We start from the raw sequence: 23,215 nt of genomic DNA on the forward strand, positions 1-23,215 counted from the left end.
TTTGATTTGTTAAAATCTCCAAGATTTATTAAAAAAAAAGAGTCTGGGTACCTTAGCTCCATTTCAGTTATTTGTTTGGCCAGCAGTTGCACCGCAGCACTCACACACGGGTCTGGAGGAACAAACACATTCACCAGAATAAGAGGAAAATTCCCTTGGAGAGTAGAAAGGTTTATGAAGATCGCCTCTAAGTTAGAATAGCATACCTTTTTCTGCATTGTTAAATCTGAAAACCAACTTTCATTGATGTAGAAACACAATCCACAGCTGGTAGCCCAGCAGATGAAGCACATTATCTGGAATGGCTGCACTCAGCCAGGTTTCAGTGAAGCACAGTGCAGCAGAGTTTGATAAGTCCTTGTTGGTGCAGGTGAGGAGAAATAGTTATCTGTTTTGCTAAGAAGGGAACGGACATTATATGATGAATGCTTGGGAGCACAGTTCGAAAGCCGCGAGTGCGGAGCTGAACCAGGGTGCAAGCGCGTTTCCCTCTTCTGTGTCTGTACGCTGTAAACAGCTGTACCTCTGACTAGAATGTCCAACAAAACGTCTGAATAATCAAAAACTAGAAAAATGTTCTGGTATGTGTTGCTTAATGTTAAGGAGTATGTCTCTGGTAAAACTTATAGAAGAAAAATGACAAAACACAGAACAAACAACAAAAAAAAAACCATCAGAAGAATTGTGGCACTCAGCATCATGGCTGCCATTTGCCTTGCCATGGAGACTCCATCCCCAGATGGTCTAGCTGATTTGGAGACATTTTAGAGCTGCTCAGGTTCACCTGTTAGGGATGGAGGAACACACGGCATGGAAGTGCTGGCACACAGCTGGCCACGGGGCCTGTGCAGATATGCTTCTCCCCAGTGAGCCTTCTCCCAAGAGGTAGTGGACACCATCACTTCGGCACGAGCACAGTCTATGAGACACGCTTACGCTATGAAGAGGAACCTGTTTGTCAAGTGGTGTTCTTCTCACCGAGAAGACCTCCGGAGATGCCGATCAGAGTTGTGCTTTCCTTTCTGCAGCAGGGGTTGGAGCGAAGGCTGTCTTGCTCTACCCTTAAATTCAACGTTGTGGCTATTTCCGCCAACCACGACCCCTTTGAAGGGAAGTCTGTAGGGATGCATGACCTGGTCAGCAGATTCCTTAGGGGGATGAGAAGGTTGAATCCTCCTCACCCTCCCTCTATACCCTCTATGTCCTGACTCTGGTACTCAGAGCACTACAGAAGGTTCCATTTAAGCCTTTGCAGTCAGTTCCTTTCAATGAAAACTCTACTCTTGGTTGCATTGGTCTCCATCAAAATGGTGGGGGACCTGCATGCATTTTCGGTCAGCGAATCATGCTTAGAGTCTGGACCTGCTGACTCCCAGGTAACCCTGAGGTCCTGGCTCTGTGCCCAAGGTTCTTAGTACCCACTTCAGGTATCAGGTAGTGAACCTGCAATAGCTGCCCCCAGAAGAGGCAGACCCAGACTTAGCTTTGCTCTGTCACATCCGTGCCTTAAGATGGTGTGTGGACTGGACACAAAGCTTCAGGACCTCAGAACAGTTCTTTATCTGTTATGAGGCTGGTAGAATGGGAATGCCGTCTCAAAGCAGAGGACGGTCCACTGGATTGTGGATAGTGGGTGTGCCCTACCAACTCAGGTTGCAAGCTCACTCTACCAGAATTGTTGCCGCCTCCTGGGCACTGGCTTGTGGTGCCCTGCTGACAGATATTTGTAGAGCTGCGGGCTGGGTGACCCCCCCCTATCAAGTTCGCTAGTTTCTATAGCCTTTATGTTAAGTCAGTATCCTCCTGTGTTCTTACTGTAAATGGGTAGAAGCACCGAGAGACCCCCATCTAGTGTCGGATTGCTAAACTGCTAAACTGAGTGTCCGTACTGTAGGCCCTGTCGAGCTCCTTCATTCCCTCAGCAGCCAGACGTGGTGGAGTGTCTGGCACCAGGCCCTCACTCGATGAATCTGTGAGAACCAGAAGAGGGCTGGGTGTCATATTGGTGAAGTGGATCCCATGTGTGTTTTCTTCACAGTATAGCTTGAAGCCTGTGTTTCCCCTGCAGACTTCTCTGCCCTTCCTCAAGAGAGTTACAATCACCTCTAATCTACCATATGTACCTAAACGGTTATCCATATATGTAAATGCTTCTGACACATCCTTCGAGAAGGATGGGGCTTCTGCAACATTCCTGTTCCAAGTAGAATGGGTATATTTTCCCAGTGTTATCCAATTTCACTTAGTGGGTAGTGTTAATATAACAGTGACTGACCTTCCTGCTGCAAGCCCTGGCCGATACCCTAGGCTGAGAATCATCAGTTGTTCTATAATCTCTGAAATTTCATACTGGTGTACCCTTAGACTGGACACATAAGCAAGTTGGGAGCTTCATGAATTGTAACATAATTATCTAATCTAAAATTCTTATCTTCTTCCTGTAGGTATTTGAAAAGTCCTGCTGCAGAGGAAATGTGCCAGTATTTTACTGAAGTTCTGGGTAAAAGTCCATTATTACTGAAAGAACTGGATCTGAGTGAAGATAAATTAGAAGATCTGGATTGGGAGAAGCTCTCTGCTCTTTTAATAGACTCTCATAGCAAAGTGGAGAAAATTTTGTAAGAATAACTTCTCTGTTTATCATTATAAAAGATTATCTGATGTGTGTTGAATATGCGCTGAATGATAAATAATGCTGTTTTTGTGCTTAGGCTGAATAATTGTAAGCTGACACAGAAAAGTTGTTCAGTTCTAGCTACTGTTCTCTCCTCCAAAACCATCCTGAAAGAGATGAGCCTGAACAACAGCCTTCTGCTGGACTCAGGAGTCAAAGAGATCTGTGAGGGACTGAAGAATCCTGTTTGTGAGCTGAAGATACTCAAGTGAGTACATTCCACCATCAGCTACACTCAACACCACAGCAATCAATGGAATATTATATATTTATTGGATCTGCTTACCTCCAGCAGTGAAAAAAATGAAGATTATGTTTTTTGTTGCTGGGTGTGTGTGTGTGTGTGTGTTGTAGTGGTTGTCATTCAATAACTGCATGGACACATATTTGTACATTTTCACACAGAAATCATGAGCCATAATTAACCTCACAACAGTGTTATCTCTAAATACAGAATTTAAATAATAAATAAATAAAATATAAAACTAAATAAAATAGTATTTTGGGAGAAATGGATGAATTCACGTGCTGTAAATCCGAATGACAAGACTCTCTGAACTGCAGCGCGAACAAACATGGCAGTGCCCATCTGATGTTACAGATCACGATCAAGATCATTTAGAAAGGTTTATAAATGACAAAGCACACTCATTAACACATATTTGTGATTTGGAATATCAGATTGTTCATGACGTGGTGTGCAAGTTTATGAATATTTTGAATAAAAAAGGAAAAACGAAATAAAAGTGATCCATCTGTCATACAGTGTTATTGTGACCGAGGTTTGTCACGTGACAAACATGACCCATCGCCATGGAAACAATAAGGGGAAACGTTCTAAAATAATGATCGCCTAAAAAAAAAAGCTCAGTCTGGGGGGACCGCTAGAATTTTTTAAACTCACCATATGCAAAAAATAAAACTCCTTTCTTTTCTAAATTAAATATTTATTTTTTTATTAAATAAGTTTATCACAGTTGTCTCAGTTAAAGTGAAATGTGAAGTTCAGATTAGAGAATTAGCCTAGCTATATTAAAATATATTTTGTATATTTTGAATGTATGTAACTAAACAGTTGGTAGCCCCCATCGACTTACCAATTTTATTATTATTATTATTATTATTATTATTTTTTTTTTTTTAAGTACCCACCTTAAAGTCTCTAAAAAGTATATATTTTCCAAAAAGTTACTGAAGTAAATGTAATGGAGTGGATTGAATGCAGTTTGCTACATACACCTCTAATTATAAAATGAGTTTCTGTGAGAGTGCATACCTCAAGCTATTCACTGATAGCTTCAATGGTGGGAACGTTTTTTGCTCACTTTCTGTATAAAATGTATTCCCAGTTTAAATAATCATTTTGCTTTTCATACTACTAAAACAATCAATGAGAATTTTTTTTTTCTTAAATATATATATATAAAAAAATCAATAAACTAATTAATAAACTATTCTTAGCCAGAATATGATGTGCTCTTTCTCTAAACACTTCATTATCATAATTTTTAATATCAAGAGCAATATTAAACAATAATCATAATAATTTAAATACATTTTTGTAATCATAATATTGCAGCCCTCCCCATTTGAGTTCATGTATTTTAATTATACAATTTATGCAGTCTATTCAAATTATTATTGTGTAAATACATGTGTGCCAGTTTTGAGCAGCATTATTAATTGTAATGTTAATTGTTAACTGTAAATGTTAATTTTAATTCATGAATTAATTTTCTGTAGACTCTCAGATTGCTGTATCACTGAAGAAGGTTATAAAGCTCTGGCTTCAGCTCTGAGATCAAACCCTTCACACCTGATAGAGCTGGATCTCACAGGAAATGATCCTGGACAATCAGGAGTGAAGGAGCTCACTGATTTACAACAGGATCCAAATTGTCAACTGAAGACACTGAGGTGAGACATGATGCAATAATACAAAATAAAATATATGCTAAATATTCATACTAAATATTATTTCAGTAATGCAGTAATCTGCAGTTGTGCTGATGTTCAGTAGTGTGGTATTTGATTTCCATCAAGCCCAGATTCCCAACACTGTATCGCACTACAGCAGATCTATGAATATCCAGGTCTTCACAAATGTGTGCTGTCCAGGAAGATCTTGAGACCATTCAGAATGCCAACTTCATTGTCCATATTTGTACTGAAAATGAAGATCTAATGATCCCATGCCCTACCGCTCCTCTTGACATTTACACTTTCTCACTGTTTCTTACAAATACATATTTGAATGTCAAAAAGACAAAAATGATTATTTTGTGTATTTATTTGTTCAAAATAAAAGTGCTGAAATTAACTAGAGCTTGTCATTAAAAACAATGACAATGAATTTTGTCTTAACATATTTTAAAAGGCAATGGACATTTAGTTCAGACTGAAACTGAATCGTGCATCAACCTTTACAGGTTTTTGAGAAGTTCTGCTGCAGATGAAGCCTGTCAGTATGTGACTGGAATTGTGGGTAAAAACCCACTACTCCTGAGAGAACTGAATCTGAGTGAATGTGAACTAGGAGACATGCGAGTGAATCAGATCGCTGCTTTACTGCAGGATAAACACTGTACACTCAACACTCTGACGTGAGTATTTCACATTATTTTAAAATGCTATATTACTTTTAATAGCAGTGTTACTCTACTTGACAATATTTTCTCATTTGTCTGAACCAGTGGTATGTTTTTCTCTCAACATCACAGTCATAATAATGTGAAGTATTAAAATTAAAGTTATTGTAAAGAGTTTTATTTTTATTTTTATTTTTTTATGAAATTTTGGAAATTGTGCATCCCCAATGTAGATGAGACTTACAGCAATTCAGATAATTATGCTAGATTGTTTTAAAATGTAAATATTATGTGTATGAATTTTCATGTGTAGGACGTTAAAAATGGATCTTTATGAATGGGTCACTGTACAGTTGGCTTACTCGATTCATTTAAAAATTTGGATACATTCAATAAGAAGGCATTGTTGTGTGGTTTTCAGAAAGGCACAACAGTTCTGCTGTGGCTTTGGTTGGAACAACACTGGCAATATTTTGTGTAAAATGTAACACATTTATTAAACTGTTGTATTAAATCAGATTTGCGGATATTTGAGGGAAAAACCACTCTTGCTCTTGTGATATTGCTAAACTACTGTATATACCCATAAAGGGACATTTTTGCCCTGTCTCTTTATTTTAATTCAATTCAATTCACATTTATTGGCATAGCACTTTTCACCACCTTTGCAAAGCAGCTTCACAGAAAATTTCTACACTATATTTAGCAGTTTAACCGTGGTGATGAAGGTGATGTCAATATATTATTTTAGGGTCATATAACATAAATCTCATAGGCTACATCATGTCCTGAATATGTTTGTCAGCAGCTGCATGCAGTGTAAGATGACGTACAGGTCAAGGCCTGGCAGGGTATGGTAAATGTGTTAAAAATTTTAAGTGTATATATATATATATATATATATATATATATATATATATATATATATATATATATATATAAACTGCTTCAATTTAATTCAATAAATCAGCAGCACTTATTGTAATTAAGTTATAGATGGCAATAATAAGCACTTAAATGTGTTTTTTGTAGGGTTTATTATTATTATTATTATTTTTATTATTATTTTTATTATTTTATTATTATTATTATTATTTTTTTTTAATTTTTTTTTTATTTTTTTTGTATTCCACTTCTCTGAAAAAGTGGAATACAAGCAACATATTATTTGTAAAAAGTTATTGCCAAGTATTTATGACAAAATGTTTTTGGTACACGATTTTGATACTGCCTTGTGATTGTTTTGCCAAAAGAACATCGCCTAATAGAGTGAATTATGACAAATATGAGTAAACTATAACTTTACAGAATGATTTTCTGGTGGGCCCAACATTGTCTTTTCTCTTTCTGTCTTCAGGCTGTGTGAATGCAGTATTACAGAGAAACAGTGCCTCATCCTGACTTCAGCTCTAAAATCAAACCCATCACACCTGAGAGAACTGAACCTCAGTGGAAATAAAATAAAGAACACAGGAGTGATGCACATATGTGATCTCCTGAATGATTTCCACTGTAAACTGAAGAGACTAAGGTGAGGAACACTTTATACTCAGTATCTCATGATGAGTATTTTGTGATCTGGTGAAGTAAGGATTATACCACTTTTTCCAGAACGAGACCAATGCTTTCATTATTGGTCACCAAAAATAATGATTACCAATACTTGTATTTTCATTTAATTTGTATTTTTTATTATTTTTATTATTATTATTATTATTATTATTATTTAATAGAAGTTTCCTTCAGTTATTTTCACACTTAATTATGCCTGTTAAAATGTAATGTATGAGCTTCTTTCACTGTTCTTTCTATTGCTCTGTTGTATTTTTTGTCTTTCATTTAATTCATTTCTTTTTTATTTAAGCACAGGAATTAGATTAGGGGTCACCAAACTCAGTATGTCACAGAGCCTTTTAATATAAATGCACAAAAACAGTATCCGGCCCGATACTGATACTGCATCTCTAGTAAAGATGATCTCTCTTCCTTATTTTGTTGATGTAATAAAGTGTTAGCTTCTCATACTTTATTTTATGCTCTCCATCTCTTGATCTTTCCCAATGTTAGGTTAAGATACTGTGATATGACAGTTGAAGGTTGTTCTGCTGTGACTTCAGCTCTGAAATCAAACCCATCACACCTGAGGGAGCTGGACCTAAGCGGGAATAACCTAAAAAACACAAGACAAAAAACACAATTGTATGATGTACTGAAGGATTCACACTGTAAAATGAAGCAAATGAGGTCAGTAACAATCACAAAACAAATAAAATTGTGTTTTGGTATTTGAAAGAAACAGATCATAGTTTGTTTGTCTCATTTCTCCAAATAAAGGTTCACAAGCTGTGACATGAAAGATGAAGATTGTTCTGTTCTGACTTCAGCTCTGAAATCAAACCCATCGTACCTGAGAGAGCTGAACTTAAGTGGGAATGTATTAGGAAAATTAGGAGTAACAAACCTCAAAGATGTACTGATGAACCCGCAATGCAAGCTGGAGAAACTAGAGTTGGTATCATTATGCTGTACATCAGTTACAGTGTGATGCTTTTAACTATTGGACTGATTCAATGTGTATCAGTAGAAAAATAATTAAACTTTGAAGCAAAATTTGTATTTTGTGCAGTAAACCACACTCTAAAAATACTTTACATTGTGATTTGTGTACAATATTTTCTTAATTTTCTGAAATTAACTACATGAAGATAGTAAATTTAAATGTCACTTTTTTTCTCAGTGAACTACAATATTGATTCTATATTTTAAATTACAGATAATTAATTCATTCAATGAGTGTGTCATTTACTTTTAATGAGAATAAAGATGCTCCAGTCTTCTGTTGTAACTAGTATCCTCAAATCCTAGTTAAGTTACCTCCTGTCTTGGTTTATGGTTCTATAATTAGGTTTTCATGTTCTGATGTATTAGTGATTGTATGGCATTTACTCATGATAATTTAAAACATACATTAACTTTTTCTTTCTGTCTACAGTCTGTGCGATTGCAGTATTACAGAGAAACTGTGTCAAATCCTGACTTCAGCTCTGAAATCAAACCCATCACACCTGAGAGAGCTGAACCTCAGTGGGAATCAACTAGGAGACTCTGTTATTGAAAACCTTGGGCTTCTATTAGGAAGTTCACAATGCAAGCTGGAAAAACTACAGTTAGTAACGTTATATTTAACAGCAGTTACTGTGAAATTAAATTTTACTATTAAGTTATTTATTTTAACACAACAGGAGCACAGTATCATCTAGCATTTCCCAATCTGAAGAAAGATTTAAAAGTACTATGAGCTAATGGACTAATGGTTCAGTATGTTTTTCAGTAGAGAGTTTCATACTGTATGCTGAAATCTGACAAGAAATAAGGCAGACAAAAACTTAAAACAAGAATCACAATAGATTTTTTCTGACAGAGTTACAGTTTTCTGCAACACTGATGGTACTTTTAGTCAAAGAGGGGTCATGAAATGCCTGTTCCTGTAGTTTAGCTAATGAAGTTAGCAACATAGGATAACTTAAAATACATGTGATATTGATCATTTTTCATCCTCATTTTAACTCTCTGTCAAAAACACTCCAATTCAAGGGACGTTACTGCTTTCAGAAACAGAAGTAAACATCCATTGCTGTGATAAACTTGATCACACTGGGCCCTATCATACACCCAGCGCAATGCTGCGCCACGCATGACACAAGTGTTTTTTGCTAGTTTCGGCCAGACGCAGTTGTCATTTTCAGGTCCTGCATCACATTGTTTAAATAGCAAATGCATTAACGCCCATTTGTGCACCCATGGGAGTGCCAGTCTGAAAAAGAGATGTGTTCAGGCACATTGCTGATGCGTTTCTATTTTGAGGAAGTGGAATAGACTGCGCTGTTGACCAACTGAAACCTGGTCTGTCCAGAGGGGACAGTGCGATGTCGCAAACAGGTCCACCTGAGCCTGGCAAAAAATTCCACATATCTGCTTCACCACCTTGGGATGAAGCCTCCATTCCCCGGGCCTCGACCCCTGCCTCGAAAGGATGTCTGCTCCCATATTTAGATGCCCAAGATTATGCACTGCTCTCAACGAAAGGAGTTTGTCCTGGGACCACACAAGGATCTGGTGTGCCAGCTTGTACAAGGGGCGTGAACGCAGACCCCCTTGGTGGTTGATGTAAGAGACCACCACTGTGTTGTTGGAGACATGTGAGATGGCAAACGCTCCACAGACCACAGGCAGAGTGGCCACTCATGACCGCAAACCAACCGGGGAGGGATGCATCCATTGCTAGCGTTACGTGGTAATAAGGAACCCTCAGCACCGGGCCCTGAGACAAGAACCAAGGCTTCCTCCACATGTCCAAGGCACATGAGGATCGACTCGATCTGAGCAGGAGACAGCTGTGCCTGCATCGTGGTCAAATCCCACACTATGCCCAGATAAGTGGTCCTCTGTAATGGAGAAAGCACACTTTTCTAGGTGTTTAGTCTTAACATCAGCTCTCTCTTGTGAGCGAGAACAACATCTCAATGCCGAACCGCCAACTGATCTGATTGAGCTAAAATCAACCGAATGTCGGATGTAATTCAGAATGCGGATGCCCTGGACGCAGCCCCCAATCTTCGTTGGATCAATTAAGTACTGGCTATAGAACCCGGATTCTCTGTCCTAAGGAGAGACCACCTCGATGGCCTCCTTCCTCAAGAAAGTGTTCACTTCTTGTTCTAATAACAGAGCCTGCTCGGGGCCCACGAGTGTGGGAAAGACCCCATTGAAAGGCAGCCTTTTTCTACAGTATGCAGGACCCAACAAGATATTTGGTAGTAGCTACTAATTGGTAGTAGCTTCCACACTGCTAAATAGTCAACTAAGGGAACCAGTCTCTCTAATCTCTGAGTCTTTGGTGCCCTGAAGTGTAGGACTGGCAGGAGACAGCCGAATTAGCTGCTCTGGAGACCCCTGAAAGGGGAAGCGAGCCCTTCAGCTCTGCTACGTTTCTGGGTGGAAGAGACTGAGAGAAGCGCTCGCTGGAGACTGCTGCGCCCTTGCCTGTCTCCATTCCCTCCGCCAAATCCAGTTGCAAACCCTACAAATGCAGCCGCAACTCAGTCTCAGCTGAAGTGGGACCCTCACTGCGAGGAACGCTCCTTCCAGGAGCGAAACGAGCATAATGACGTTCGCTGACAATGTGGATAGATGGCCCCCTCGAGAGCCCACTCCACATGCTTCGCCATCAAGCAGACAACGCACAGATAGTGTGTATCCCCACTCGTGATGTAGCGAGGGCAGGGAGGAACACCCAGCCTGAAACGATATCCACTTTCACCCTTACATTTGGTTTTCAACATGCTTTATAACTTGTTTTTCAAACGTACAACATCAAATAAAACTCACAGAATGAAAAGTATGACTGACACAACACAGAGCGCTTGTGGAATGACAGAAAGCTGATGGCGGTTCCACCTCGCATGCTTTTATAGCTTCCTGGTCGCTATGTCACCTGCCTATGATGTCTTGCCCTTCCATTGGACTGATTACACATGTGATTCAGAGTGTGGACATGCTGAAGGTGTTCCCATAGTGTTTTTCGACACTATGGGAAGGGGAACACTTATGTTTGTGTGTGTGTGTTATGCAATTAAATAACCCCAGGTACTCTCTTCAGTGTGGATTATGATGATAGTTTGAGTTGAGAACTCGTGTATAGGTTACATGCATTAATTTTTACAGTACAAATCTCACTAATTATGTCAAAACTCAACCCCTTCTAAAATAATTAAGTTTAAAAAAAGTGTATCAGTAAATGTCTCTTAGAACATAAATATGTTTCAACAATGTTCTCAAACCAATGAAAACAAACAAAAGAACAAACTCTCCCCCAACCGGTGAGGGACGCATCTGTTGCTAGCGTTACGCAGCAACAAGGAGCCCCCAGCACCGGGCCCTGAGACAAGAACAAAGGCTTCCTCCACATGTCCAAGGCATATAGGCATCGCCGCATGACCTTTATCATGCGAACCGGGCTTCCCCTCGGGGAGAACCCCTTGGTCTTGAGCTACAGAAAGCTGTGGCTTTCAATACTAAAAAAACATTTAAAAAGTTCAGCTCTGACATTCAGTTGCAATTCACAAGCATTTTTTGTCCAACTAAATATGTTTTAGACTTGTATTGTAACTAGTATCCTCAAATCCTAGTTATAGATTGGTTTATGGTTCTATAATTAAGGTTCCATGGTCGTATATTAGTGACTTTATTGTGTTTAGTCAGGATGAATTTAACTCACACATGAACTGAACATGGATTATTGTTATTTCTTTCTCTGTCTTTAGTCTGTGTGGATGCAAAATTACAGAGAAACACTGTAACATCCTGACTCCATCCCTGTGTTTAAACCTTTCACACCTGAGAGAGCTGGACCTCAGTCAGAATAAAATAGAAAACAAAGGACTGAAGATCTTGTGTGAAATACTGAATAATTCACGGTGTCAGTTGAAGAGATTGAGGTGAGGAATATTCCCATACAAGAATCACAATGCTTAAAATCACTCTAACACTGTAATTTTAACTAAAGCACTTTTACCCAATATCTCCCATATTTGTGGAAAATAATTCCTCCCAGTGGAGGAATATATATTAAGTTGAAGAAGAATTAATGTGTGTTCCTGCAGACACTTCGACTGTGCCTTATATTTTTTCTCTTTATTATGTATAATTTAATTATTTGTAACTGCCTTTCATCTTTATATTTTAAACCATTTGGTAATGTAGAGCATAGCTTTATACATTTAAAATATTTGGGTCTTTTTATGAATTGGCTGAATTCTATATATTGTGCAATAAGGTGCAGTCACATTATAGTGTACTTTTGCATGGCAAAATTCTGCAGATATTAAAAAAATAAATAAAAAAAATAAATAAAAAATGAACCTTTTCCCAAGAGGCACTTCAATTCTGGAACAATACTTTTATGAAGTGGTCGAGGATACACTGCTTGAATTATAGGCCCGTTCGTTGTAAATATTTTGTGCAGTTTCACCTGATGGATGGCAATTGGATTGGCAGAACAAGGCTCCAGCCAGTTCAGAGTTCACTAAAGCAACTTCTGTTGGTCAATTCTGTTAATTTCCCTGTCAAATCTAAACCCCATGCCACTGGAAATCCATCAGGTGAAATTCCTAATCAAAATGCATCCCCTTTGAGATGACTGTGATTTTTTCCCCCTCCAAATTTAGCTGAGAAAAGCAAACATTATAACAATTATATTTCTTCCTCTCTTTCTAGTCTAAATGACTGTGGCATTACAGATGTTGCACATTTAACTCAGTCTTTGGCCAAGACTAAAGCACTGACATTCTTAAAAGAACTTGATTTGAGTAACAATACCATAAGATACTCGAAAAATCAGCTCATTGATTTACTACAAGACTCAAACTGTAATCTGAGGTGAGTAAACATCCTTATGTTGCAGTCAAACAATTATAAACAGACAAAAATGGAAATGTAATTTATTTTAAATGTTTTATATTGTAAACACAAATATTGTTTGTGTATATGCCAAACAATCTAAAATCGGTAACTAATTTGATAACAGAAAATGTAATGTTTGCTATAGTCTATTACACTCTGTACTCAAATTAGTTGAAATATAGTAACTACAGAAAATTTGTAACTTGTTCCAATGACCACTGTTGTTCTCTTCTGGTTCCTCCTTACAGCCTGGAGAAAGAACATTGGCTCAGCTGGAGCGCTGGTGCAAATATCATTAGTAGTATTGGTGGATGGTTAACTCGTTCAAAAGTTCAAGAGAAACCTTTGAAATCAACAGAACAAGAAAACTCACTATCAGATGAGGAATCCTCTGAAGGTTTTCACTATAGTACTGTTATAAATGCAGCTCAAGAGGAACCTGTGAAATCAACGGAACAAGAAACATCACCGTCAGATGAGGAATCCTCTGAAGGTTTCCACTATAGTACTGTTATAAATGCAGCTCAAGAGGAACCTGTGAAATCAACAGAACAAGAAACATCACCGTCAGATGAGGAATCCTCAGAAGGTTCTTACTATAGAACTGTTATACATGCATATGTGTGATTGTAATTTTGGTGAGATATTGCTAAACAGCAAGCAATATATACAAACAATGGCAAACTAACAGCTACTGCAGCTTAAAATAGCACTGCTTTAACAAATCTAAAGTTATTATAGCTCTTATACATTACGATTTAAAAATTATTACTAATGCATACAGGTGGTAAAGGATAAGACCTTCAAATTAAATAATGCAGCATTAATAGAAACATGCATGTACATGAGTAATGTTGAGTGTTTATTTTGGTTTTGTATTTATCTGGATGGTATTTGAATTTTTTATTTTTTATTTTTTTACAGGTGAAACAGAGAAGGGAGACGAGGCTAGTGAGTGCTCAAATGTGGTGAATTGGCTGGATATAAGTCCATAGGATAAAGCCTTCATCATAACGATGCTTGGATTAATCTCATCCATAATGAAACAATTAAAATATTGCTAATAATGACTGTGACTGTAATTTAGCACTTCAATATATCAAATGATATAAACTGAAAATGTTAAGTGAAAATATTGTGGGCTACATGTGCAGAGATTCAAATCAGTAGTATACACTGAAAAAAGGTCCTTTGAATTTACTTAATTTTATTGTGTACATCAGCCCCACATGATCAGAATGTGGTCAACTGACATACAGTAATTGTGTTCTTTTTCTCAGCTTGATTTCTTAATGATAGTATTAAAGTATTAAGCAACCTAACTTGCTTTAAGTAAACTCCATCCAAATGTAGTGTAGACATGTTCACATGTGTGTGATTGTAATTACAAAATATTAAATGATGACAATGTGCAAAAAGCTTAATATGAACAGATCTAAACAAAGCAATGTCATAATGCTGTTGATTAAGCTTAACTTGTACTGAATATTCCTTTAATAAAACAACAGGACAAATGATCTCTACTCACCATAGACGGAAACACTGAATTATTTTAATATCAGTTTCAGTCCATTTATCTCTAGTTGATAAACTACAGCATGTTGAGTTGTGATGTTTGTGATGGTCACAGATCCAGTTTGATCGTTCAGCTTCAGTCTGTCTCTTAATCTCTCATCAAAAACATCATCATACGTGTGGAAGATTTGCTTCTCTTTTTTAATTTTAGCTATGATAGAGTTTTCAGCTTCAGATTTCCACAGTATGTAGTCATCTTCATGTATTTGAGTAACATCAGTGTATAAAGTGACAAAATCTCCCTCCATCACTGACACTGAATCACCAAACACACCTGGAGAATATAAACTGATTTTACACAGATTAAGGCTCCCAGTGGTTTACAAAGCCTGAAATCAGCTGTAGTTTTTTATCTAAAGGTAAATTAAAAAAACATTCAGAATTACAGCAAATAAAAGGAGAGATATACAAATAATAGATTAATGATGTAATTACAACACGAAAAGCTGAATTATTCTGGATATTATCAACACCTTGATGTTTAAGAATATGGTACATTTAGATAAGTAAATAAAATGGGGTTCCTGCACGTTTTCATGAAATAATTCTAAGTAGAAGCAATCTCCATTATCTTCCATGACTTTAACATCTGTGAGGAATGTTACACAGAGCCAAAAATATATATTTATAACTTACCAGTCTGGCGCCGGAACAAACAAACATGCAAAACATCATCTTCATTTGTTCAGTGAAAAGTCTGATCTAAGAAGAGTATCTGCTAATAACACTCAAGCTGTTGTGGTTTGTAAATCCTCCCATGATAGCTTATAACCCTATTTGTGGCTCAGATACACAGCTCGTCATGAATCATATATGGTTACAATTAAATGGCTCTTATTAAGATTTAAAAATTTAAATTAGCCTGTGTTTTACTCATCTTCAAAGCATCCTAGGTGTATGTGACTTTCTTCTTTCAGACGAATCCAATTGGAGTTATATTAATAGTTTTAACCCCTCCAAGCCTTTCAATGGGGGTAAGCGGGTGTTTGTTGTCAACAGTTCAGAAGACGTGAAATAAAGTGCGCACATCCATAATAAAACGTATGTGTCTTTGTCAAAGGTGTCGAGATTGTCTTTGAGGACATTTGCAATGAAGGCCAGGTTAACAGAAGCCCATCAGAACAAAAATTACTGGGTCTCATTGACCCATAGACCCATATAAGAATATAAAAATAAATAAACAAATCAGCCTCTCTCTCTCTCTCTCTCTCTCTCTCTCTCTCTCTCTCTCTCTCTTTGTTCTTTTTTTTTTCAGGTGCATTATTGTATGTTATGTGTTTTTTATTTTTTTTTTATTTTTTTTTTTTACACATGCACAGGATATTCATAACATATGGGCTCCTCATTCTAAACAACCTTGCTTCTAAAAGCACTGCTGTCAGTCAAAACGTTAATTAAATGTTTTTGATTATGTGAGAAATATTCTTGTGCAAACTAATCAGTGTTTTTTTTGCTCATCCTCAATAAAACCACTGCAGTAAAATTCCCTGGACTGTCTAGGTCAATAATTATATAAAAAAGTTGAAATTGATCCTTTGAAAATGGGTGTGGCCTAGTGCACACAATAGCCTGCCATTCTTCAATGAAAACTGATAACTTTGCAACTCTATGTGACTACATGCTACATCTGATTCTAAAGAAGCATGCAACATTTTACAGAGATCGGACCACAGGTGGCACTTTAACTTCTATAAAAGTGAAAATGCTATATTTTAAAGCTAAATTTGATTGCTGAAATTTGTTTTTGTGTGTCTAATTTACATAGAACTTCACGAAATTTGCTGAGCACATGCGACATGATAATATGAAGCATGCAAACTTTTATGGAGATTGGACCATGGGTGGCGCTATAACTTAAAAACCTTTTTATTTAATAGTATATGTTTTTGTTTATTTGTGTGTTGTGTGTGTATTATGTATATATAGATAGGGCCCCAGTCCTATATTTTGCCCGGGGGCCCCCATATCACTAAAACAACACCAATCCATATCCAGAGGATAGGGCCCCAGTCCTATATTTTGCCCGGGGGCCCCCATATCACTAAATCCACCCCTGGTCATAGTCAGAACACTAGAAGAATATTAATCTCTTTCCTGTTGAGGTCACAGAACTGATGCTGTTTCAATACTGTTCTTCAAAAACACAACAGATGGCGCCATTTATCAGTTCAATCAATATCATACAACTGATCAGTGCAGAAAGGTGTAAATATCAAAGGATTCAAATAATCAGTTTCAAGGTAGCCATCTACTGTAACTATGTAAAGTAACACTGTTTGTATGTACTATATATAAAAGGGTGTGAATAGGTGACGGGTTGTTTTGTACACAATTTTTAAACGTTACTGATAGTTGGGTAAAATACCCTGATATGTACAGTATAAAGTCACCTAAACAAATATATTTACAACAATTCTGCAAATCTGTCTGTGTGTGTGTGTGTGTGTGTGTGTGTGTGTGTGTGTGTGTGACCCTGGACCACAAAACCAGTCTTAAGGCGCTGGGGTATATTTGTAGCAATAGCCAAAAATGCATTGTATGGGTCAGAATTATTGATTTTTATTTTATGCCCAAAATCATTAGGATATTAAGTAAAGATCATGTTCCATGAAGATATTTTGTACATTTTTAAATATATTAAAACTTAATTAAAACTTATCTTAATTAAAAAATAAAAAATACCCTTATGACTGGTTTTGTGATCCTGGGTCACACACACACACACACACACACACACACACACACACACACACACACACACACACACACAGTGTGATATACACAACGTCCTCTAGCTCCTGATGTTTTCAAATCATAGAGACGCCCATGTGCCCAAAGCTTCACATGTGAAGTCTTATTTTGAACACTAGACGGCGCTCTATACTCCAGTTATATACACTTTCTATTAAACACCTGCTGTAAGATTTAACAGTTATGTGGGGGAAATGCCTATATTGATAACAATTCGTTTGTAGTATTACAGCAGATGTTTCAACAGTGACAGATTTATTATTATTATTATTATTATTATTATTATTATTATTATTATTATTATTATCAGCATCTAAATTAAATAATTGATTTATTTATTTATTTTGCTGCTCTTAATATGGAGTTTTAATATAGAGTGATCAGTTATGTGATATTTAAGGCTCAGGAGTTACGCTTCACACTAACGAAGACAAAACATTTTAAGGTCCAGCTATAATATTTATTGCTATACCAATAAACATTTCAAGCTCATGCACTCCAGGCAAATTTCTCTTGCAGTAAAATGGGCCATTCATGATTTATCATAAATTACGTTTCGCAACAATTCAACACATTTTAAAATATTTATTTATTCCTTGTTAACTGTACTCACAAACAACACAGGAACTGTTTCATATTTAGTGTTTACACAGGAGCCCTGCCATGCTAAAAGGTGGTCAACCTTGAATCAAGCTGGTTAGCATTGTTTAGTTAGTTTCTCCTCAAAACCGATGAAAACCAAATACATCAAACATAAATTATACATTGTAAATCATGCATTGCGTGATTTCCTTAAAAGACCCAGACACTGGCAGAAGAAGAAAAAAAAAAAAACAGGATATGACATTTATAAGAATAGTTCTGCTTAGAAAGAAGTGTTGAGCTGGAAATAACTTCTGAAACTAGCACTACTTAGTTGCAGGATCACTGCATGATTATATAAGATCATGATGCATTTGTGCATGTGATATTTTCATGTACTAATATGAACAGTGATACCACTGCTTGTTTTGAAACCATTTTGTCAAACAGCAGAATTGATGAGTTCAGTATTATATAGTAAAGTGGTTTCTCTTTAGAGCAGAAGTCGATGCTTTCAGGTAAGCAAGAATGGAAAAAAGCCCTTCAACCACAAGCTATTGACACAGATGCACTTCTCACACCTCATATACACTCACGAACAGACATCAAACATTCTCATGCACAAGCTGTTTGTCTATCAGCAGATCAAACCACATTTTCTATAGAGATGTAAATAATCGATACCACAACGGGGTCTCCATTTCTTTTGATGAGTATAGTTTGCATCTACAGTTTGCACATTTAACTTTAAGAGTGAACAATGAAAATGCTTCTTTGGGCTGTAAGAGTTACATAATTCATTAAAGCTCATTGTATTTCAAGGTTGAGTCTTTTGAAGTTTTAGGAGACCAGATGCAATGTGGTGATCTCAAAGCCTAACCGTTGACTCAGAATCTGTGGTCATTTCTGGAGGTTTCTAGTGAAAATGATCACAAGCTACTTGTTCTAAGAACAACATTGACGTCTGATCACCTCATCGTTATTGGTGCATAATCCACATGACTGTCCTCTTTAACTTCCTGTAAAAAATGCATAACACAAGATATAATAATAACAATAAATGTGATGTACCGAGATTATATAGTTTTAAAAATACAGAGTATTTCTTTTTTTTTTAATGATTAAAATGGACTGACTCTCTGCTGAAATTTTACAAATACACTCAACAAATGAACAATGAAATGTCTTACCGACTCCTCTGTGTTTGTTCTGTTGAATGCCAGCTCAGTGTAAGTGACCTTTTCTGCAGAAGTCTCCACTGTTTCAACAATAATATGCTTTAAACAACTAAACTAAATCCTACACTACTAGATATGTTTCTAAACAACAATTGTAGTTATGTAGGGTTTTCAAACTTAAGGCAATAAATATTTAATACCACAGTTTTAAAAATGGCATAAACAAATTTAATTTGCCATTCGGCCTGTTGAAAAATATTTGTCATATTTTTCACCGTATACAAAACGTTTATAAAATATCACTACATTTAGAGAGACATTCTTTACACATAAATTAAACCCAGTTGGGATGTTTAACAAAAGTGAAGTAATTTACATTCTTTGTATATAATCAGCATTTAAACTCAGCTAGCATAATAAAAGTCATCATTCATATAGATAATAATTTGATCACCAGCTGCATCTTTACATCTGTAAGGTTATTTTAATTATTATTATTATTCAATTTAAAATGTAAAATAATTTTTTTTTGCATTTGTAGTGTTGATGCAGACTGAGAAATGCAGATTTCTGCGAGACTCCGAGTGAGACGACTAAAGAGCGACGTTCAGTATCATTACATACAAAGAGACACACATTTTGATATGAGTGTGATCTACAAAAATAGTCAAAAACAATATTAGATTGGTTTCATATACAGGATGTTAACTAAAAAACTGTGAGATTCATTTTAATTAAATGATAAAATAGGCCTATGGGTTTACTAAAATTTGGAGCTTATTTTCAATTTAGTATTTTTTATTTTATTTTTTAATATATATATTATTGTTTAGAAGCAGTAGGAAACACTTGCCTTCTTGATCAGTTTTTCTACGTTTCCTGTAGATCCAGAATATCACAACTGCAGCAACAATCAACAGAGATCCAGCAGAGATCAGCAATATCAGAGAGACTGAGCCTGGGGGACCTAAAGGAGAGTGAAAGAGAGACATTAATGTAAGTGATTGAAATCAGTCTGATCTACAACAGAAGATCAGATCAGATCAGTAAATAAACATATATATATATATATCAGTTTTGCTTTACCTGAACATGGCTGACAGTGCTGAGTGATGTCCAGATGTGTGGTCTGGTTGCTGATGTGATTGTTGATCACACAGCTGTAGCTGTTGTTATCCTGATATTCCACCTCCAGAGGTAGAGAGAGACTGATGCTGAGATCAGACACACTGATGCTGGACAATAAACTGTTTCCTTTGTACCAGGAGAGAGTCACATGACCCACATTCACCACTGAACACACCAATGAACAATTCTGCTGTGATGATGATGATGATGATGATGATGATGATGATGAAAAAGAAGAGCATTGTGAAGAATTACTGCTGATGACAGGAACAGGAAGACGAGCTGGAAACATGAGAGAATAAGAGGAATATGAACACAACAATCAGTCTGCTTTCTGTGTTGTGAATTCTAGTGAATCTGTGTAAAAATGTTTGTGTTAAGTGAGTGTTTAGCATGTCGATGGTCACTGAATGTGTCTGTCTTTTCAAACTATACAATGATGTAACACATGAAATACAATATGTGCCTGTTTGGATAAATTATGTCCAGGCGTAGACAACATCCGTAACTGAACAAGCTAATCAGTGTCTTGAGGATTATGAAGACTAGGCAGGTGAGTTTTTAATTTTTTTTCATTGTTGGATCTAAATTCTTCTGGAGAATGGCTCTCAAGGACCAGTTGCCCACCCCTGATCTCTGCTCACCATAGACAGAAACACTGAATGTTTTTGATGATTTTTTCGCTCCACTTATCTCAAGTTGATAATCTCCAGCGTGTACAGTTGTGATGTTTGTGATGGTCAGAGATACAGTTTGATTGTCCAGCTTCAGTCTGTCTCTGAATCTCCCATCAGGACCATCAAATGTGGAGAATATTTCCTTCTTTTTCTTTATTTTAGCTATTTGAGACTTTTCAGCTCCAAATTTCCACAGTATATCGTTGTCCTCATGTATTTCAGTAACACCAATGTGTAAAGTAACAGAATCTCCTTCCGTCACTGACAATGACTCACTAAACACACCTGAAAAAATAAAATAAAATAAATAAATAAATAATAATAATAATAATAATAAAATTAAAAAACACACACATTGTAGACAGATTAGGGCCTCTGATGGTTTACAAACAGACAGATGTGTGAGGGTCACACCTTTAGGGTGAGTTACACCAATAAGGCTTCAATTAAATGCATTATCTTATAGCTGTATATCTCTGCTATACTGACATTTCTTTGACACAAATAAAAATAAATGTCTAAAATATCAACTACCATTACAGAAAGACTGTTAGATCAGACAGATAAAACACTGCCAACAAAAAAAACAAATATAACCAGTATTAATAGGTTCAAAGTTGATTTATCTTAAATGTAAAGGAACATTGGGATCAAAATGATGGTTACAGCCAAATAGGAAAAACATTGGATCCTAAGCTGATAACTATCTTTAAATGTTAAAGGAACATAGTCATGCAAGTTTTCTGGTAACACAATGTAATAATATTATTATTAAAGTTTTCTTAAAAGTCAAATGCAACAGATTTTTTTAAAAAAATCCATGAGCTTAATCCTTAAAACAAATAATACATTCTTAATCTTTCAATTTGTGTTACAGGCTATTGTGGCAAATTAAAAGCACAAGGTTTTAATTCCAGATATTTTTGCAAACAGGTTTCCAAAAATTGCAACAACTTTTGCAGTCATGCAAATTCCTTGATGAGTTTAAAGTAGTAGGGTCAAAGTTAAGTTAAGTTAAGTTGAGATCAAAATGATGGTTACAATGTAAGTCTGGATATTTGAAAATTTAAAGTCTGACGCAACAGATTTATAAACTAAACCTTGATTTAAGCTTAATCCTTAAACACATTCTTAATCTTAAACTTTCATTACATAAACATTAGATATACCAAAATGAAAGCACAGGTTTAATTGTGCCAGCTATTTTTGATACAGTTTGTAAATAAATAAGAATTATTAGTATGACCTTTCTAGACCTGGAAATTTTAATTAAAAATTATGAACAGAGACTAAAGTTAGTAAACTACACTGAGAGCAGTAGAGCAGTATGGCTGCAGTAGATGAAAATAATATTTGAACAGTAGCAGCACCTTTTATAACTCTGCAATAGGAAAAAGATATAAGTTTGTTTTTATAACTTACCAATCTGACGGCACCAGCACAAACAGAACAAAACAAACATGTGCAACATTTTCTGCAGTTGTTCAGTGTCTGATCTAATAAAACTACCTGCTAAACCAACTGCAGAACTGTAAATGTGTGAATCCTCCCACGACAGAGTTTGAACCTCCCAGTTCACATGCTGCATTTGCAAGATAAATTTTTACAGTTCATCTGGCTGTTATTAAAATGTAATAACTGTTCTTAATGGGCAAACATTCTTTATTTTTGTCATTTAACTTGCTTTCTGCAAGGTGCACTCTTAAAAAAAAAATAGTACAAAAGCTAAAGCTGTTTATTTTTGCAAAATACAATTTGGTCGAGGAAAGCATTGGAAAACATTTATTTGTACTTTTCTCAGTAAAATAAAGATACTGCCACATCACAGTACCAGGTTTTTAAATCCACCTACTCAAACAAAAACAAACAGCCTCCGATCTACATAGAATAAAGCCGACTGCCACATCACAGTACCAGGTTTTTAAGTTCAGCTTCTGAGTCAAACTGAAACCTGCTGCGGTCGCTGCTCTACAGACATGTGGTTTCACCTGCAGGGTGGACAAACATCTTGTTGATGAGAAAGGCTATTTATTTCACATGTGTTTAGTTTGTAGGTGAATAGTTTATTCCTGTCCTGCTACTATGAGCAGCTTTTTAAGACTCACTAATCTACTGAAAAAGGCCAAGATGAGCAACTGCTTGACACTGACAGAGAAACAATAACAAAAATTATCATATCTAACTTTCTTTCTTTCTTTATGGAGGTTTAGACCAAGGTGGGATCAGAGGAATGAAGGACCAGAGTGGAGGCAGAGGAATGAAGAAGCATTGGAGCCAGTGGGGTGACGGGCCCAAGTACAGCCGCAGGCCTGGAGGTCCACCTTGTAGCTGAAAGCTGGAGATGAAGAGACAAATATATAGCCTAGGCTAAATGAAAAAGTAGAGTCTATCGAAAATATGACATTCATTAAATTGCACAAGATTATCCATTAGGCTCATATTATTTAGTTATTCACTGCATTTTCCATTGTAAAATGGTAAAACTGTTTAAAACCTACATTAAATCAAAGCAGTAGCCTAAATGAAAACGTGTGCTTTGAATCAATATTAAAGCATAATTGAGATTATCTCTGTTACCTTCACATGCACATCAAAGTGACA

General features: G+C 36.3%; 1 protein-coding gene and 1 long non-coding RNA gene across 10 annotated transcripts in view; one reads left to right on the plus strand and one right to left on the minus strand.

Annotated features, from left to right (window-relative positions):
* The window catches only part of LOC109052499 (protein NLRC5-like), a 76,858-nt gene extending 62,603 nt beyond the window's left edge, over positions 1–14,255 (plus strand). For all 9 annotated transcript variants that reach the window (XM_042749985.1, XM_042749989.1, XM_042749988.1 and 6 more), the window contains 12 exons: positions 2,445–2,618; positions 2,712–2,882; positions 4,418–4,591; positions 5,104–5,277; positions 6,620–6,793; positions 7,330–7,506; positions 7,597–7,770; positions 8,255–8,428; positions 11,586–11,759; positions 12,538–12,699; positions 12,972–13,312; positions 13,648–14,255. In XM_042749985.1, coding sequence (XP_042605919.1) covers positions 2,445–2,618; positions 2,712–2,882; positions 4,418–4,591; positions 5,104–5,277; positions 6,620–6,793; positions 7,330–7,506; positions 7,597–7,770; positions 8,255–8,428; positions 11,586–11,759; positions 12,538–12,699; positions 12,972–13,312; positions 13,648–13,718 — 2,140 coding nt within the window. In that variant the 3' untranslated portion in view covers positions 13,719–14,255. The remainder of the gene's footprint in view (positions 1–2,444; positions 2,619–2,711; positions 2,883–4,417; positions 4,592–5,103; positions 5,278–6,619; positions 6,794–7,329; positions 7,507–7,596; positions 7,771–8,254; positions 8,429–11,585; positions 11,760–12,537; positions 12,700–12,971; positions 13,313–13,647) is intronic.
* Positions 14,256–17,619: 3,364 nt separating this feature from the next.
* Positions 17,620–18,891, minus strand: LOC122141811. Its single transcript, XR_006158124.1, has 2 exons — positions 18,822–18,891; positions 17,620–18,650 (listed from the first exon to the last, which is right to left on the minus strand). It is a non-coding gene; the product is annotated as an uncharacterized LOC122141811 (long non-coding RNA).
* Between the last annotated feature and the right edge of the window lie 4,324 nt (positions 18,892–23,215).

The sequence above is a fragment of the Cyprinus carpio genome, chromosome B22 (genome assembly GCF_018340385.1).
Source record: "Cyprinus carpio isolate SPL01 chromosome B22, ASM1834038v1, whole genome shotgun sequence".
In the NCBI taxonomy this organism is placed as follows: Eukaryota; Metazoa; Chordata; class Actinopteri; order Cypriniformes; family Cyprinidae; genus Cyprinus; species Cyprinus carpio.